Consider the following 17,625-nt stretch of genomic DNA (forward strand, 5'->3'; position numbering starts at 1 on the left):
GTGGAGACCACAATCTGAGCTCAAGGCTTTCATGGGACATCACTTCATTTGGTGAATCATTCTCAGAGTCACATCTTTCATAGTCAACCAATCAGTTCTTTTTGGTTTGCTTTCTGAGGCTGCACCGTGCGGCATGTGGGATCTTAGCTCCCCGGCCAGGGATCGAACCCATGCCTCCTGCATTGGGAGTTCAGAGTCTTAACCACTGGACCCGCAGGGAAGTCCCAACCCATCAGTTCTTCATGAGGAAGCCACACCACAAGGTTTGGGGGCCTTTAGAAGGCAATGAGTTATGTGTCTTGAGATGTGCTGAGTCTGGACCACGGGGCTCAGACATTCACCCTCGGAGTGAGGTGAGACCCCTTTCTGCTGCAGCAGGTAGTTATACTGTATTTGTGTATTTAAATACACAGTATGATTTTGGATCTCCCTCTTCCTCTCAATTGAATTCGGTTAGGAATTGAATGCCACTTCCCACATTTTCTAGGGTGGTCACACGGGTTCCTAGGTAGGTTAATCAGGTTTGGGTACGCGTTAGGAAGTCCCCTGGCGGTCCAGTGGTTAGGACTCGGTGCTCTCACTGCCAAGGGCCTGGGTTCGATCCCCGGTTGGGGAACTAAGATCCCATAAGCCGCGTGGCTTAAAAAAAAAAAAAAAAAAGTTTGGGTATAAACCCGGATGTCTAACGAGGGTCCCCCAAGATGTGGGCGCCCTGGGTTTGACTTCAGTGCGTCTTCACACTTGCTGCCCACTACTCCAGGTAACCGCATCTCTGTTTTGTTCTGGCCCGTATTTCTCACCTGGGGCTTCGGTGGGAGAGCGAGTCCTCGCGTTCTGGGATGCTGGGCCCGCCCTGCACTTGCCCCAGGCGCTGCTGTGTAGGGAGACGAGACGGTGCCCAGGCTGGCAGGGGGACGCGGTGCTGAGGGCCTCCCCTCGCCCCCCCGCAGTCACGCGGAAGGGCCTGGAGGACCAGCTGCTGGGCGTGCTGGTGGCCTGCGAGAGGCGAGAGCTGGAGGAGCAGAGGGGGCATCTCATCCAGGAGACGAGCGAGAACAAGAAGCTGCTCAAGGACTTGGAGGACTCCCTCCTCCGGGAACTGGCCGCCTCCACGGGGAACATGCTGGACAACGCGGAGCTGGTGCAGACCCTGGAGGAGACCAAATCCAAAGCCACGGAGGTACGAACCGTGCGGAAAGGTGTACCGGTCCTGGCCACGGAGGCCCAGGGGCGTTCCCAGGGACCCCTGTGCACCCACTCAGCCTCTCTTAATTGAGAGCGATAGAAAACCTGGGCCTACGTGGCTTAGGTCCAAAGGGAACTCATCGGCCTAGAAAACAGAAAAGTCGAGGGATGGCTTCAGGCAGGGCTGGATCCAGGACTCCAAGCATATCATCCAGGGCTCAGTTTCTCTCCATTTCTGGACCTTCTGCTGTGTTGGCTTCATTCTCTGCCTCCCTGTGGAGCCAAGCTCCCCTCCTGGTCACAAGCTGGGCCTGGCTTCATGTCCACTGAGGTTCAAGTCCAAAGAGAAGAATGAGAATCTTTTCCTGTCACTGAAGTCACGTGCTCACCCCAAACCACTCCCACGGGCTGGGGATGCCATGTGTGGATTCGCTGGACCTCACTCACCTGATCCCCTCCTGGCCTCGGGGTTGGGCCCCACATGTGAATGAAAGGAGGAAACTGTGGGTCTCTAGATCAAACTCAGGGACTGTTACTAGGAGGAGGGGGCAGGGGGGCAGGGGGGTTCTAGCCACAAATATCTACCACATCTCGCGAGAGGCTGGGGGCCCTTCCTGTCAGCGCTGCATGGGTTTCTTTGCTGCCGCCCTCCCCCCCCACCCCCGCCCTCTGCCTTCTTACTTTCTCGCCCATCTCGTACGTCTTCCTGGTTTCGGCTGTAAGTGGCAACGTGTGCCTCTTCTTCAGGTATCAGAGAAGCTCAAGCTGGCGGAGAAGACAGCCCTGGACATCGACAGGCTGCGGGACGGCTACCGGCCGGCCGCCCGGAGGGGCGCGATCCTGTTCTTCGTGCTGTCGGAGATGGCCCTGGTGAGCTCCATGTACCAGCACTCCCTGATCGCCTTCCTGGAGGTCTTCGGCTTGTCACTCAAGAAGTCGTTGCCTGACTCCATTCTTATGAAGCGATTAAGGAACATCATGGACACGCTGACCTTCAACATCTATAACTATGGCTGCACAGGTGAGCACCTGCTCGCACCGATTTAGGACCGATGCACTCTGTGCGCGTCTGTCTGTGTGTCCAAATTTCCTCTTCTTATAAGGACACGAGTCGGATTGCATGGGGGCCCTCCCTAACAGCCTCATTTTATTTTTTAATTTTTTTAAATTAATTTTTATTGGAGTATAATTGCTTTACAATGTTGTGTTAGTTTCAGGTGTACAGCAAAGTGATTCAGTTATACGTATACGTACATCCACTCTTTTTTAGATTCATTACAGAGTATTGAGCAGAGATCCCTGTGCTATACAGCAGGTTCTTATCAGTTGTCTATTTTATATATAGTAGTGTGTATATGTCAATCCCAGTCTCCCAATTTATCCCTCCTCCTGCCCTTTCCCCCTTGGTAGCCATGAGTTTATTTTCTACATCTGTGACTCTATTTCTGTTTTGTAAATAGGTTCATTTGTACCATTTTTTTTAGATTCTACATATAAGCGATATCATATGATATTTGTCTTTCTCTGTCTGACTTACTTCACTCAGTATGACAATCTCTAGGTCCATCCATGTCACTGCAAGTGGCATGATTTCGTTCTTTTTTATGGCTGAGTAACCTAATCAACTCTTAGAGGCCCTGTCTCCAGCTCTGAGGTACTGGGTATTAAGGCTTCAACTTATGGATTTTGAGGGGGACACAGCTCAAAACTGTGTTGGGTAGGAAACAGGTTGAGGGCTATCCTACAGGGCTCACTTAAGTAACCAACCCTTCTAACACATATAAGGTAGAATTCAAATCACACATTTTGACTTACATGTTTTTTTTCCTTCTGTTAAAAAAAAAACAAAAACAAGAACTCTAGTGCTTTGCGTCTTCCTATCCATAAAGAGTGTGTTGATGGCACAGGCTTACTCTGCAATAGAGATCGGCCAAATCTGTCCCACCGCCTGCTTTTGTAAATAAAGTTATATTGGCACACAGCCACACCCGTTTCTATACAGATCGTCCATGGCGGCTTTCACAGTACAATGGCAGAGTTGAGTAGTTATGACAGAGACTGTCTAGTCTGCAAAGCCAAGTCGATTTACTCTCTGGCCCTTTATAGAAAGTTTGCTGATACCTCTTCTCCACTGTAAGAACTTTTGCTTTGAGTCAGGCAAACGACCAGCACTTCATTCAGAAGGTGGCCCTGAACCTCCATCATACGGTCCTTCATCTGCTTGGGGGGGACCCCCCCCTCCTCTTCCCACGAGGGCGTGGTAAGTGCCGCCCGGAGACGTGACCATTTCAGGTGCGTACGAGCGAGGGTCACTGCCCGTTGCACTTTTGGGCATGACGTGTCAATTGAGCTCATAGTTTTTGCACGCAGGTGTTCACGGACACCAAATGCAAAGATGGCTAAATGCAACTAACTGTGCAGTTGAGGTGCTTCAGTTCATTTCTCTGAAATTTAAGCATGGTGTGCATAAGAAACCCTGTGTTTAAATGCATTTGTTTTATCCAGACCCGTCTGTTGTTTCTCTTCAGGGTTGTTTGAGAGGCACAAGTTACTTTTTTCTTTCAATATGACTATCAAGATAGAACAAGCAGATGGGAGAGTCCCCCAGGAAGAATTAGATTTCTTCTTAAAAGGTAATGAATTTACCTCGTTTCATGCTTCCCAACTCCCTGGACCCACGTTGCACATGTGTATGAGTTTGTTCACCAAAACAAACAATAGCAGAAATTTGCCTTCCTTAAAACTTGGCTTCCAATAGCACTGCTTTAGTAAATATCTCAGTTGACTGTTCCAGCCTCAGAGATAGTTTGAGTTAACTCAGAGCAGCCAGCCTCTGCCTTAAGGCTGCCCTGAGGCTGGAAGCCATGCAGAGCTTCCTGGCTGGAGTTACGGACGGTGACAGGGGAAGCCTAACCCTCTTCTCTTTCCAGCCCCCTTTTGAGAAGTGGATTTTCCCCCAAAGTGAGGGAAGCCCAGGAATGGAGCTGCTTACTCTTCCCCGTGTGTTGGTGTCGGCTGTTTACTTCTCTTATCCTGTTGTGATTAGGAAACATTTCCCTGGAGAAAAGCAAACGGAAAAAACCCTGTGCTTGGTTGTCTGACCAGGGATGGGAAGATATCATTCTTTTATCAGAGATGTTTCCAGACAACTTTGGGACTCTTCCTGATGATGTGGAGACACATCTGACTGTCTGGCAGGAGGTGAGCAAGTGTTCTCTTTCTCCTCCTTCCCTTCCCCGCATGTCACTAATCTCCACACTTAATCTGTAGCCTAACTCCCTATGAGTGTGAAGATCTGCCTCCGAGTGGCTCGTGCAGAGTGTAGCCAATGCCCTCTAACTCCCTGGATGGAATTCTCCTTTATCTAGTTCAGCTAGTTTTGTGGGAGAACTATCCAACTATCTCTCCATCTGTCTATCTATCCATTTGTCCATCCATCCATCCATCCATCTGTCCATCTGTCTATCTATCCAGTCATCCATCCATCTGTCCATCTGCCTCTATCTGTCTGTCCATCCATCCGTTCAAGAAACTTTTTGAGCATCTGTGGATGGACCATGTCCCTTGATGGGCAGTGGGAACTCAACAGTCCATAAGACTCAGTCCATCCCTTCCTAAAGTTCAGAGTTTGGGGGGTAGAAAATGACAGATCTGACTAGACGTGGCCTGTAGATTTCATCCCTTTACAGGGGCTCTTGGGACCTTCACATAAAAAGGGGGGCCTATATCATTTCTCAGTTGACGCCAGCATGAATGTTCTTTGCTTTTCCCAGTGGTATGACCTGGATTCACTTGAGCAGTTTCCATTCCCCCTGGGTTATGATGACAACATCACCCCTTTCCAGAAGTTGCTTATTTTGCGCTGTTTCCGTGTGGATCGGGTATATCGGGCCGTGACCGACTACGTGACTGTAACAATGGGAGAGAAGTGAGTTGCTTGTGTTTGCTTGGCCCTTTCTGTGGGGTAGAATATCTAATGTCACCCCTTCCTGGACTCACGGATGGCAGTGGGGGGCCAGCTCCAGCGAGGGCTGCCTTTGAGCATGATTTGGTAGCCACTCTAGAGCAACGCTGTTTAAGAGAAATACAGTGTGAGTGACATACGTAATTTCAAGTCTTCTGGTAGCCACATTCAAACAGAAGCAGATGAAATTAATTTTAATGACAGTTATCATAAGCATATAAAATATATATTAATATATAATAATATACATATAATATTTACTAATAATAAGTAACTGTATTTAATTATTAAATGATACAAATGAACCTATTTACAAAACAGAAACAGACTCACAGACATAGAAAACCAACTTATGGTTACCAAAGGGGAAAGGTGAGGGGGAGGGCTATATTAGGAATTTGGGAGTAAAATATACACACTACTATATATAAAATAGATAAACAACAAGGACCTACTGTATAGCACAGGGAACTATACTCAATATTTTGTAATAACCTAGATGGGAAAAGAATCTGAAAAAGAATATATATATATATAATCACTGAATCACTTTGCTGTACACCTGAAACTAACACAACATTGTAAATCAATTATACTTCAATTAAAAAAAGTAAATTTATAAAAAAGGAAACAGTCAAAATTAATTTTAATAACAATCATCATAAGTTATATATATTAATATATCATATAATATAATATAAATAATATGTATTAATAATGAATTATATTTAACTCAAATATTAAAATATTATCTCAACATGTAATGGATTGAGATATTTTGCATATTTTTTTGATATTAAGGCTTTAATCTCCTGTGTGAATTCACAGGTACAGCACATCTCAGTTTGGACTAGCCACACTTCAAGTGCTCAATAGCCACACGTGCCTGATGGCTCCCATATTGGTAGCTCTGGAATTGAGGGCGAAGCCGGATGGGTAACTTAGGGTGACAAACTCAAATCTGCCTCCACGGCCGGTGGGTGATGGAGAGGACTGAGCGTGGCTGGGCGAGCACTGGGGCCCACTGGAGAGGTCAAGCCCTGGCCAGCAGCCCCTTAACTCCTGCTGACTGATGCCAGGTGGCGGCGGGGACCCAGATCTCTGACTCTTCAAAGGAAACTAGAAATTTGGATTTCTACATGATATCTCCCAATCGTTATGTGCTGGCAACTAATTTTTTAAAAATCTCGAGATGCAGGCCATTCAGGACACGCCTGTGGAGCCGCCGGTGTGGGACCTCTGGGCTCAGTGCCCAGGGCACGTCCACCTGGAAGGCCGGCTTGTCAGGAGGCATGCAGCTCAGTACAGCTCCTGAACCACCCAACCTGGATGTACCGGGCTCTGCAGAGAGGTCCCCATCACCCAGGAGCTTATTACCGTCCAGTGAATGAGATGTGTGTAAAAACTGGATTCCAAAACAAGGCTGAGCAAAGAGCCATACCAGAGGAACAGTCAGAAGGTTCTGGACACTGGGAGGAAGAGCGCTGGTCGGACTGGCCGGCCCCTGCCTGGTGCTGTCCTCCCGGGAGCGTTTTCCAGTTGTGTTTCTTTCCCCAGGTACGTGCAGCCTCCGATGATCAGCTTTGAAGCCATCTTTGAGCAGAGCACACCCAACTCGCCCATTGTGTTTATCCTGAGTCCTGGCTCTGACCCTGCCAGTGACCTTATGAAATTAGCCGAGCACAGTGGTTTTGGAGGGAACCGCCTCAAATTCCTTGCCATGGGTCAAGGTCAAGAAAAGGTAAATTGTTGTTGGAAGGAACAAGCTCTAAATGTGGGTGAGGTCACCGGCCCTGTTAGGAATGAATTAACGAATGTTTGGCTTTAAGCTAAGAGTGCCGCCCCACACACACAAGTGCCGTGCATTTCCGGTCTACGGAGCAGTAATCAAATGTCACAGCGATGACAGTGTGAACAGCAGTATAGTTCTAGAGCTAACCTGCTGTGATTGCCCAGCCTGGTACCGTCGGTATGTTCTGCTGCTTCCAAAGCCCCTTCACATCCAGTCTTTCTCTCCCTCAGCCCTTGCAAGAGCCGCGTTTTGGATCACGGCTGTCACTGCCCCAGTGGCAAGGCCAACTGGTCAGGGGGCAGGTGCCACTGTGTCCGAGGTTGGAGCTCTGGGGGCTGAGGGAGGCCAATGAGTGCAGCCCAGCGGACCTGGGTGGCCCCGGAGGAAGTCTAAAGGGTTGCTTCTTCAAAGGCTCCCTCTGTAGCTCCTGGACCGCTGGCTCCTCTGTGGCTTCTGCTGCAGCGGCCAGTAGTTTCCTGGTGCCTGCAGCGGGTCTCTGGGAGAGCACGGGGTGGTGTGGCAGTGGGACGCCGACTCTTCCTTTCTGTCTCTGTCGGAGCAGGTGGCCCTACAGCTGCTGGAGATGGCGGTGGCTCGAGGGCAGTGGCTGATGCTGCAGAACTGCCATCTCCTGGTCAAGTGGCTGAAGGATCTGGAGAAGGCCCTGGAGAGGATCACCAAGCCCCACCCCGACTTCCGCCTGTGGCTCACCACGGACCCCACCGAGGGCTTCCCCATCGGGATCCTGCAGAAGTCCTTGAAGGTCTGGCTGCAGGACAGACAGACATGCCCACGGCTCGGTTCCTTACCTCACTCCCGTTTTGCTGTGTGCGTGTGTGTGTTTAGGATAGAGTTGGGACCCCATGGACACCCCTCCCCTTTCCCAATTCCATTTCTCCCTCTCCCGTCAGAGGGAAGCACTGTCCAGAATAGGGTGACAATTATTGGGTGACAGTGACGACTCCCAGGCCCGTCTGTATCACTTCTGCGTGTCCTCAAAACAATTTCTGGGTTAGTTTTCATGGACTTCACATTTATCCTTTTTAACTCTAATGATCAGCCCTCCCACAGCCCGCAGAACTGGAGTGCTTGTGTGTGTAAGTTTCAAGGAGTTTACGTGCCCTGTTTAATTTAGTCTCTGGGAACATTTTGGGGAATGGTTTCGTCATCTCTCTCTTCCTCCAGGACAGGGAGAGGGAAAAATTAGCTACTTCTATTTTACATTTGAGGATCCCATGGATCAGAGGCGGTTGAAAGAGCCTTCCTGGGGTCGTTTGATGAGTCAGGGCAGAGCTGGAACAACGTCTAGTTTTTAACTCATTCACGTGGGCCCTTGGGAATAAGGAAGATGGCTTTGCAAGGACGGAGGGAAAGCCAAAACGTCTGCAGTCTGCACACTCTTCAGAGCCCTGCTCGAGGGCCTGGGGTTTCCGTCACCATCGGTCTTTGCTTCCGACAGGTTGTCACCGAGCCACCCAACGGGCTGAAACTCAACATGAGAGCGACGTACTTCAGGATCTCTCCTGAGATGCTGGACCAGTGTCCACACCCTGCTTTCAAGTCCCTGGTCTACGTGTTGGCGTTCTTCCATGCTGTGGTGCAGGAGAGGAGAAAGTTCGGGAAGATCGGGTGGAACGTGTACTACGACTTCAACGAGTCTGACTTCCAGGTGAAGAGGCGGCTACTGCCTGTCCCCGGGGACACTCCCTCCTTAGTTGTTCCTGCCCACGTTTTCAGAAAACAGTCAGAACGCGAATGACTATGGGTTTTCGGATACCCAGGCCTGTTCCTCCTCTTTTCAGGTCTGCATGGAAATTCTGAACACATACTTAACAAAAGCTTTCCAGGAGCACGACCCTCGGATCCCGTGGGGCAGCCTCAAGTACCTAATCGGGGAGGTAGGAGCACCCCGGGCACCGTCTGCAGGCCCCCGGGGTGGGCTGGGCTGTGGCCTGGTGCCCCTGGTCCATGGCCCCCGTGCCTTCTGCGACTCCCCTCTTGCTCCTGCTGCCCATCAGCTGAAGGCCCCTGGGTCTCTGTGAAACACCCCCCCGGCCCCGGTTCATCACCCTGTTATTCTTTGTCCTAAGTGAGTGACCTTCACCTGGGAGTTTGGACTCATCGCCCTGGGGACTTATGTTCCTTGCTGAGGATGCCTCAGGCATGTCACTGGAGCCCTGCTCCTGTTCAGCGGGCCTGGAGGTCCACTCTGGAGGCCACGACCTTATACAGCGCTCGTGGGAAAGCTTCCCCGGAGGCCTGTGTGTGGCTCAAACAGAGACATCACTGTTCCAAAGACAAAAGCGGCTGCTGGCTCCTTGGGTTGTTTTGTTTGCTTGTTCGCCATGTTTTGGGGAGTTGGCCAGTTGCACACTGGCTCCCAGCATTTCACGAGGACTGCTATCACCTTGGGCTCTATGAGTCTGCACACAAGCCCTCTTGTATATAGTGGCCCAAAGGCTGTGCAAGTCAGCACGGTTTGAGCTGTACAGTGGCCGGGCAGCAGGAGTCTCACTAAGGGCGCATCCGGGCTTGACCCTGGATGATCCGCTGGGCCCGGGGCCTCAGGGCCCACCCCGTAGGTTCTGGGTCCTGGCCGTCTCTCACTCCCTGTAATGTCAGGTCATGTACGGAGGACGGGCCATCGACAGCTTTGATCGGCGTATCCTGACCATCTACATGGATGAATACCTGGGAGACTTCCTTTTCGATACTTTCCAGCCATTCCACTTCTTCCGGAACAAGGAAGTGGACTACAAAATCCCCACGGGGGATGTCAAGGAAAAATTTGTTGGTGAGATTTCTCAGCCATCAGAAAGTATGTTACATGTTTTATTCTAAGGGAGCCCGTACATTTCAGCTGTTCTGGTTTCTGTGGTTGGCTTGATGGTTCTTCTGACCCCTTTCCTGGTGGGACTCTTTGACTGCTCTGGGGTGTTTTCTTACGCCTTTTAGTGGGGCCCAGGGGGCTCTTCCTAGCCTCAGAGCTGATGGAGTTAGTTCAGACTTCCTGTCCTGGAAGGATGGTAAATATATCAGAATCTCCCTGGAAGGGCAGAGTGGCCCCTGGGAAAGTCACTGAGCCATTTTCATAAAAGATACACGTAGAGGAAGTTCCCTGGTGGTCCAGTGGTTAGGACTCTGCACTTTCACTGCTGTGGGCCTGGGTTTGATCTCTGGTTGGGGAACTAGGATCCCGCAAGCCGCGAGGCATGGCAAAAAAAAAAAAAAAGATGCACACAGAACTGTGTTGGGCGTGGTGGTGTAGAATTCTTATTTTAAAAGCATGTCACCCTCTCAGAGGTGGAACGTAGTCTAACGTGTGTGGGGACGTCGAGGCTGTGGGCCCTCAGCAATCGGAGGTGGCACGGCGGTGTAACCGCTGTTTGTTCTCTCCCATTACAGAAGCCATTGAGGCCCTCCCTCTGGCCAACACGCCTGAAGTGTTTGGGCTTCACCTCAACGCTGAGACTGGATATTACACTCAGGCAGCTCGAGACATGTGGTCTCACCTGCTGGAGCTGCAGCCTCAGACGGGTAAAGTCCCCTGCAGAGGACTGTGGTCATCGGACTGGGGACAAAGGGCACTGGTGCCAAGTGCTGCTTCGGGTTCTGATAGCTTCCGTACTGTTGGTGCCCTTCTGAGAACCAGAGGCACAGGCTGCCCCAGTCCTGCACTCAGGTGCCTTGCTCTCTCTAAAAAGTGTCCTGATTTCAGGGGAATCCAGCACTGGCATCAGCCGCGATGAGTACATTGGCCATGTGGCCCAGGACATAGAAAACAAGATGCCCAAAGTCTTTGACTTGGACCTGGTCAGGAAGCACCTGGGGACGGCCGTCTCCCCCACCTCAGTGGTGCTCCTGCAGGAGCTGGAGCGCTTCAACAAGCTGGTCATACGGATGTCCACGTCCCTGGCTGAACTTCAGAGGGTAAGCCTGTTCCTCAAGTGCAAATTCCTGCCTCGGTGGAGTGCTGGGTTTCCCGCTAGTCTCGCCTGACTGCTCTTGATTCTATAAACAGGCCTTGGCTGGAGAAGTTGGGATGAGCAGTGAATTAGATGATGTAGCCAGGTCTCTCTTTCTCGGGCAAATCCCTAATATCTGGAGAAAGCTTGCCCCTGACACCTTAAAGTCCCTCGGAAACTGGATGCCCTACTTCCTGCGGAGGTTCAGGCAGTTCATGACATGGGTGAGTGAGAGGCAGCGGTCTGCTTGCTGGTTCAAGGCTTGGCCTGGACCCCCTCAAACCACTTCCCGACTCCCTCTCCCCTCCCCAGCGGTACCTCTGTCAGGAGCTGATTGGGTGCTCTGGAAATGGTCTCGGACTCTGCAAGCATATCTGTTTTTTTTCCTTTTCTTCCTTCCCCCCTCCCTTCCTTCCTCCCTTCCTTGGGGACTTCCCTGGTGGCGCAGTGGTTAAGAATCCGCCTGCCAATGCGGGGGACACGGGTTCAAGCCCTGGTCCGGGAAGATCCCACATGCCGCGGAGCAGCTAAGCCTTTGTGCCACAACTACTGAGTCTGCTCTCTAGAGCCCTCGAGCCACAACTACTGAGCCCGTGTGCCGCAACTACTGAAGCCCATGCTCCCCAACAAAGAGAAGCCACCGCAAGGAAGAGTAGCCCCTGCTCGCTACAAATAGAGAAAGCTCACGCACAGCAACGAAGACCCAACCCAGCCAAAAATAAATAAATATATTTTTGAAAAAAAAGACTGAAGCATACTATGCACAACTTGATTTATCCATCTAAGAGTCTATCTTGGCAATTGTTCCATCTAAGCACATCTAGATGTCATTCCTTCTAGGCTACTCCATCTCACAGATATCCCGTATCCTTTCCCCTGATGGATATTTAGGTGGTTACCATTGTTTTTTTGTTTTTTTGTTTTCTTTTTGGATTTTTTGTTTTGCTAGTACGAACAACATTCTGGTGCACATGCCTTTGGAGACTCGTATGAGTATATTCCATGGGTACAATGGAAGAGTTGGATCCGAGTGTGTGCATTTTAAATTCTGACAGCTCTTGTCAGATGGTTTTCTGGAGAACTTGAAACCACAATGTACGAGAATGATTATTTCCTCACCCCTCTGCAACATGGTGTGTTCTTAATATTTTGGATCTTTTTCTCCTTCATAGGTAAACAATAATATCAACTATGTTGGTTGTGTATTTCTTTAATTATGGTGAGGCTGAGTGTATTTGACATGTTTATAGACATTTTGTATTTTTCTGTGAACTGTCTTTGTATCTTGATTTCATTTTCATCAAGTTCTCCACCTTTTTAAAAAAACTTATTTATTTATTTATTTTTGGCTGTGCTGGGTCTTCGTCGCTGTGCGTGGGCTTTCTCTAGTTGCAGTGAGCGGGGGCTACTCTTCGTTGCTGTGCGTGGGCTTCTCCGGTGGCTTCTCTTGTCGCAGAGCATGGGCTCTGCGCATGGGCTTCAGTAGTTGTGGCACACGGGCTTAGTTGCTCCGCAGCATGTGGGATCTTCCCGTGGGATCAAACCCGTGTCCCCTGCATTGGCAGGCAGATTCTTAACCACTGCGCCACCAGGGAAGCCCTCAAGTTCTCCACCTTCTAAAATTGATTTTTAAGAGCTCTTTGTACAACAAGGGAATTAACCCTTTAGTCTGCTGGTGTTGCAGATATTTTCCCAGCTTGCCTTAAGCTTTTTGATTTTGTGGTATTTTTTCCATAGGAAAGTTTTACATTTTAATGTAGTCAAATAGATCAGTCTTTTCTTTTATGGCTTCTGGGTTTTGTATTCCCCACTTCAAGATTCTGAAAACATTCATTGGAGATTTGATTTGTACTTTTGTGGTTTATTTATTTATTTTTGTTTTGTTTTTATTTTTTTGGGCTCGCTGCGCGGCATGTGGGATCCTAGTTCCCCGACCAGGGATCGAACCCACACCCCCTGCAGTGGAAGCGCTGAGTCTTCATGTGGTGTATTTTTTATATTTAAATCTTTGCTCCACCTGGAGTTTGGCGATCCAGCTTGTTTTTCCCAGTGGGCTGCCAGTTGTCCCAACACCATCTTCCTGCCCCTAACGTGAACTACATCTTTTGTCAGCTTTGACCCTGGCATTGGATGGCAGCCCCAGGCTCTCAGCAGCTGCCTTCTCTCTCCAGGTCACCGAGAGTGAGCCCAGTGTGATGTGGCTCTCGGGGCTGCACATCCCAGAATCCTACCTCACGGCCCTGGTGCAGGCCACCTGCCGGAGGAACGGCTGGCCGCTGGACCGCTCCACCTTGTTCACGCAAGTGACCAAGTTCCAAGACGCAGACGAAGTGAATGAGCGGGCGGGACAAGGTACGGCCAGCTCCCTGCGGGTTCACGGCCTCTCATGTAGGGCCTCCCTCCCCAAGCCACCCTCCAAAGGGCTGAGCACAGTGTGGGCCCGGAAAGTCAGACTGCTGCAAATACTGGCCATGTTTGGGTGCTGTCCACGTGGGGCTTGACGTCTCTGAGGGTGAGTCCAGATGTTTCTCATCCAGTTTTTCCATTGAGATGTGGGCTGATGTCAGGGGAGAGCTGAGCCACACTCGCCCAGCTTGACTGTGGGAAATGGGCTCCTAGGTTAGAAAGAACTGGATCGCCAGGTGGCTTCCCTGCAACCCATGAGGGCCCAGGGGCATGGGAGCCAGAGAGCAGGATGGGCTAGGTGGGAACCGTTCAATTGCGCTATAACGTCAAGTCCCTTAGACACTGGTTACTGAGTGTGTGAACTGCGGCTGGAAACTGTGGTTTCCCGGGGGGTCGTGTCTTAGAGGACATCTCACTGCAAGCACAAAAGCCCTCTTCAGCTAGCTTAGGGAGAGGGGCTTTATGGTGAACATTCAGGAGCGCTCAGTCCCCTTTGGAGAAGGCCAGCGAGGTCTCAAAGGGACTGGCAGTGTTGGGGTGGCCATGGTGCCAGTTGACTCTGGGGCCCGAGGCCAGTTAAGTCTGTGGGCCTTGATGCCACATTGCTGGGCGGAGGCGACCACCCCTCTTCCATGGGCTGTGGCCATATGGAGGGTCACGGGGTCTCCAGGGTGTCCCATCTGGGCTCTACAAAAGGAAAGTGGGCGGGGTAGAAATGGTGGCCACCCGTTTTGGGAAAAGGCCGGGGCTGTGTCTGGGGAAGGAGAATCAGTTAGTTACCCTTTTGTTTGTCCATATGCGCATCTGCTAGAGCTGCCGCATGCACGGCAGAATGACACTTGCCTCCGCCTAAGTCCGCCTCTCTTCCTGATGCCTCTAGGATGCTTTGTCTCAGGACTCTATCTAGAAGGCGCCGACTGGGATATAGAAAAAGGATGTCTTATCAAGAGCAAATCCAAGGTGCTGGTCGTCGACCTGCCGATCCTGAAGATCATCCCCATTGAAGCCCATCGCCTCAAACTGCAGGTGAAAGGCCGACGCCTGCCCCGTTTCCCCTCTTCTCCTCTGACTGGAGGTAGACACCAGGTGGTTTCCAAGAGTCTTGCCTTTTAGCACAGGGGCTCTTAACCTTTCAGGGCTGGGGGAAGCCTTTGAGCCACGTCCCGGGGAAAAATGCACGCGTGCGCATGCGTGTGTGCAGAGCCTTCCGGGGGCGGCACGGGTTCAAGGTTGGAGGCTGTGGTCCAGCCCAGCTTGAGGAGCGACTCCTCCCTTCTGGTGAAATTCTGCGCGCATTGCGTGGATCAGAAGGTAGTTACCTCCGGTGTGGATGGCAGGCGCACCTGCGGGACGGCCTGCTCTGCCCGCCGACCCCGCTTCTCATGGGTGTCAGCAGAGCCCGGCACCTCGCGGGGCCCCTCCGCACCCTTAGCGCTCAGACGAGCCTTCGCCCTCCCCGGGACCCGCGCTCCCCTCTGCCCGCACCGGCACCTCACGCCCCTTTCCTGTGCAGAACACTTTCCGGACGCCCGTCTACACCACCTCCACGAGAAGGAACGCCATGGGGGTCGGCTTGGTTTTTGAAGCCGATCTCTTTACCACGAAGCACATTTCTCACTGGGTCCTGCAAGGGGTGTGCCTCACCCTGAATTCTGATTAACCCTCTGGGTGAGGAAAACGGCACGAGATTCTGTCTGTGGCCGGCAACGGATGTGCTGGGAATTCGTGAAGACGCATCATCTGCTGTCACTTCTTGGGGCCTCTCGAGGCAGGAGGGGGGTTGACACTGATTTTTTTCTTTCATTTGAAATCAGCCATTTATATCTCTTTCCACATAAGTTAACCTGAATGGTTTTATTTTTTCAAATTTAAAAAAAGGATTCTGTGGTATTCAAAAAGTAAATTCAAAAAGAGCATTTTAAGACGTGTCGAATTTGCTTTTCCTTCTCAGGGGAACCACTTAAGCAAAACTGCCTGGCATGTCGATGGCACAAGTGAGAATTCTAACGTGAACTGTCGAAGGTGGTTTTTTGATAGTCCAGGTCTGTTTCAGCAGACGCCTCTCTGGAGCGAGGGCTGCGCGCTGGGGCGCGGGGTAGAAGGCCTCGGCTGCTGCGCGGAGGCAGCAGGGCCCCCTTCCCTGGGCTGATGAGGCCGGAGTCACCCACACCCTTCCAGAACTCTCCAGCCCGGCTCCCCGGGCGCTGGCCTGGCAGCGTGTGGGTGAGGGTGCTGAGCCTGGTGTTTTGATTCCTGCGTGAGCTCCTGCCCCCAACCTGCCTGGGGCTGTGAGGGGCTGCGTGCAGATGTAGACCCTGAAGGACCGGCGGCTACCGGGCGTCCCTTCCTCCTGCGCACCTGGGGCTACTCCGGCCAGGCCCGGCCGGGGGCGAGGAGCGGCTTTACCCTGCGAGGGAGGAACGGGGCTGAGCTGAGCGCTGGCAGGACACGAGGGCGAGGCCAGTCACGGGGACAACTGGCTTTTGCTAGAACCTCCGAGGCGCAGAACGTTCTAAGGGATGGCGCAGGGCGGTGAGACACGGCAGGGGACGCGTCGTTCCGGAAGTGAACCCCACCCCGGGACGCACCCCTGGGTGAGCCCACTGTCTGGGCAGCAGTTACTGGGGGCGAGGGGCAGGAGCGGGTGCTATTTCTTTCCCTCCCACTGTCCCCCCCCCCCACCAGGCCCGCCCTCGGGTGGTTTAATAAAAGACACAAAACAGAAAGAAGGCAGGTTTAGAAAATAAAGTTTGTTGGGATCTTGAACATTTTGGATAAAACTAACAGAAAACAACACACATTCAGGTCGTGGTGATATGAGTGACGTCATCTTATTTAGTTCCCGTGACTTAACAGACATCTGCTCGGTTATCCGTGCCGCCCCCGGGGGAGGGTGTGTCGGGAGGTTACGGGGGTCTCCTGGAGGGCGCAGGGCTGCTCCGCACAGGCCGCCCTGGAAACGGGAGGGATGAGGTCAAGGTCGTTATGTGTTGCTCCGACTTTATAATTGGGCGTGTGACTATCTGATGTCGTTAACGTCGAGCAGCGACGCAGCCTGCGGCCCGTGCTTTGTCCGCGAGCGCGCTGAGGTTCCGCGGAGCGGGGCTGGAAGCAAGCGAGTCGGCGCACAGGTGTTCGGCCGCAGCGATTAGTAAATACGGATTGCGCAGCAGGGACACGATCGTGTTTTGGCGTCAGTCAGAGGGCAAGAGGAGCAGGAGGAGAGGAATCTGTCGACAGGTGCGGGAAAATGTGGCATGCACGGGAATTTAAAGAGAAAAGGGACAGAGGAGGCGCGGCGGCGCTTTCCCCGGTAGCGGCCACAGTGCCCGCAGCGCGCGGTGGAGGGCCGCGCGGGCCTTCACACAGTTCTGTCCGTCCCTGAGGGCTTCCTCACCACCTTGCCGCCTCCGTTCACCTGGTCCACCGCCAGCGTCTCCACCTCGGGCGGGGCCTGCGCCGGGGTCACGTGGTGGATGCGGTGCGCCACGCCCACGTGCGCCTTGTGCGGCTTCTCGCGGGCGGGGCTGGGCTGCTCGCCGGCGCCGCGGTCCGAGGCGATGGGGGGGATGACGAGGGGCCGCTCCTTGATGAGGTGGACCTCGGCCGACTCCCTGGCCAGCAGGAACGGGGTGGGGTCGGGCATGGCGTCCACCGGCTCCCGCAGAAGCAGTTTCCGGCTGTCGGCCCCGAATCGGTAGACATCCTCGAACTCCGGGTGCAGCGGGGCCGAGAGGCTCTTCTTCATGCGGCGCCGGGGCGTCTCGGGCAGCCTGTCCTTGGGAGGCGCCGGCTTGTAGCTGGCCAGCGCGGGGCTGCCGGCCGCGCTGCCGTCCGCGGTGCCGCCGGAGCTCAGGAGCTTCCTCTTGGTGGCGTGCAGCTGCGACGTCAGGTAGGCGATGGTGCCGGCGCGCTGCTCCAGCTCGCTGGTCAGCACGCCCAGCTTGTGGCTCTTCACCTTCAGCTCCTCCAGGTACTTCCTCTCGCGCTCCTTGATGGTGTTCTCCAGCACGGCGACCGCGGCGTTCTTCTGCTCCAGCTGCTTCAGCAGCTCGTTGTTCTCCTCCTCCTTCAGTTGCAGCTGAGCCTCCAGCTCTTCACATCTTTTCTTGAGTTCGCTGCTTCTAGAAGATCCGTCTCCTGGAAGGACAAGCCGAGGGGGCGGAGTGAGAACCCGAGGGCAGGGCGGCCAGGCCCTGGGGGGCAGGGAGACCTTCTGTGCAGGGATCGCCTCCCCTCCCCACGGTGGCGGTTCTCCTGCCCAAGATGGGTGCGGTGCCCACAGGCCACACGGAGGGTAGGACCCCCATCGC

At 52.7% G+C, this 17,625-nt stretch overlaps 2 protein-coding genes across 5 annotated transcripts in view; one reads left to right on the plus strand and one right to left on the minus strand.

The window, feature by feature from the left end:
- DNAH10 (dynein axonemal heavy chain 10) overlaps positions 1 to 15,234 on the plus strand; it is a 148,341-nt gene extending 133,107 nt beyond the window's left edge. The window contains exons 65-80 of the mRNA XM_082353905.1: positions 951 to 1,180; positions 1,933 to 2,206; positions 3,714 to 3,818; positions 4,232 to 4,386; positions 4,959 to 5,113; positions 6,707 to 6,890; positions 7,504 to 7,704; positions 8,401 to 8,610; positions 8,744 to 8,839; positions 9,564 to 9,735; positions 10,347 to 10,478; positions 10,660 to 10,871; positions 10,963 to 11,130; positions 13,078 to 13,258; positions 14,193 to 14,338; positions 14,826 to 15,234. Of these exons, the coding sequence (XP_082210031.1) occupies positions 951 to 1,180; positions 1,933 to 2,206; positions 3,714 to 3,818; positions 4,232 to 4,386; positions 4,959 to 5,113; positions 6,707 to 6,890; positions 7,504 to 7,704; positions 8,401 to 8,610; positions 8,744 to 8,839; positions 9,564 to 9,735; positions 10,347 to 10,478; positions 10,660 to 10,871; positions 10,963 to 11,130; positions 13,078 to 13,258; positions 14,193 to 14,338; positions 14,826 to 14,972 (2,768 nt within the window). The 3' untranslated portion in view covers positions 14,973 to 15,234. The remainder of the gene's footprint in view (positions 1 to 950; positions 1,181 to 1,932; positions 2,207 to 3,713; positions 3,819 to 4,231; positions 4,387 to 4,958; positions 5,114 to 6,706; positions 6,891 to 7,503; positions 7,705 to 8,400; positions 8,611 to 8,743; positions 8,840 to 9,563; positions 9,736 to 10,346; positions 10,479 to 10,659; positions 10,872 to 10,962; positions 11,131 to 13,077; positions 13,259 to 14,192; positions 14,339 to 14,825) is intronic.
- An 808-nt stretch (positions 15,235 to 16,042) lies between these two features.
- Positions 16,043 to 17,625, minus strand: part of CCDC92 (coiled-coil domain containing 92) — a 30,512-nt gene continuing 28,929 nt past the window's right edge. For all 4 annotated transcript variants that reach the window (XM_082353280.1, XM_082353278.1, XM_082353279.1 and 1 more), the window contains one exon: positions 16,043 to 17,452. In XM_082353280.1, the coding sequence (XP_082209406.1) occupies positions 16,674 to 17,452 (779 nt within the window). In that variant the 3' untranslated portion in view covers positions 16,043 to 16,673. The remainder of the gene's footprint in view (positions 17,453 to 17,625) is intronic.

This window comes from Balaenoptera borealis (genome assembly GCF_965194805.1).
Source record: "Balaenoptera borealis genome assembly, chromosome: 14".
Classification (NCBI taxonomy): Eukaryota; Metazoa; Chordata; class Mammalia; order Artiodactyla; family Balaenopteridae; genus Balaenoptera; species Balaenoptera borealis.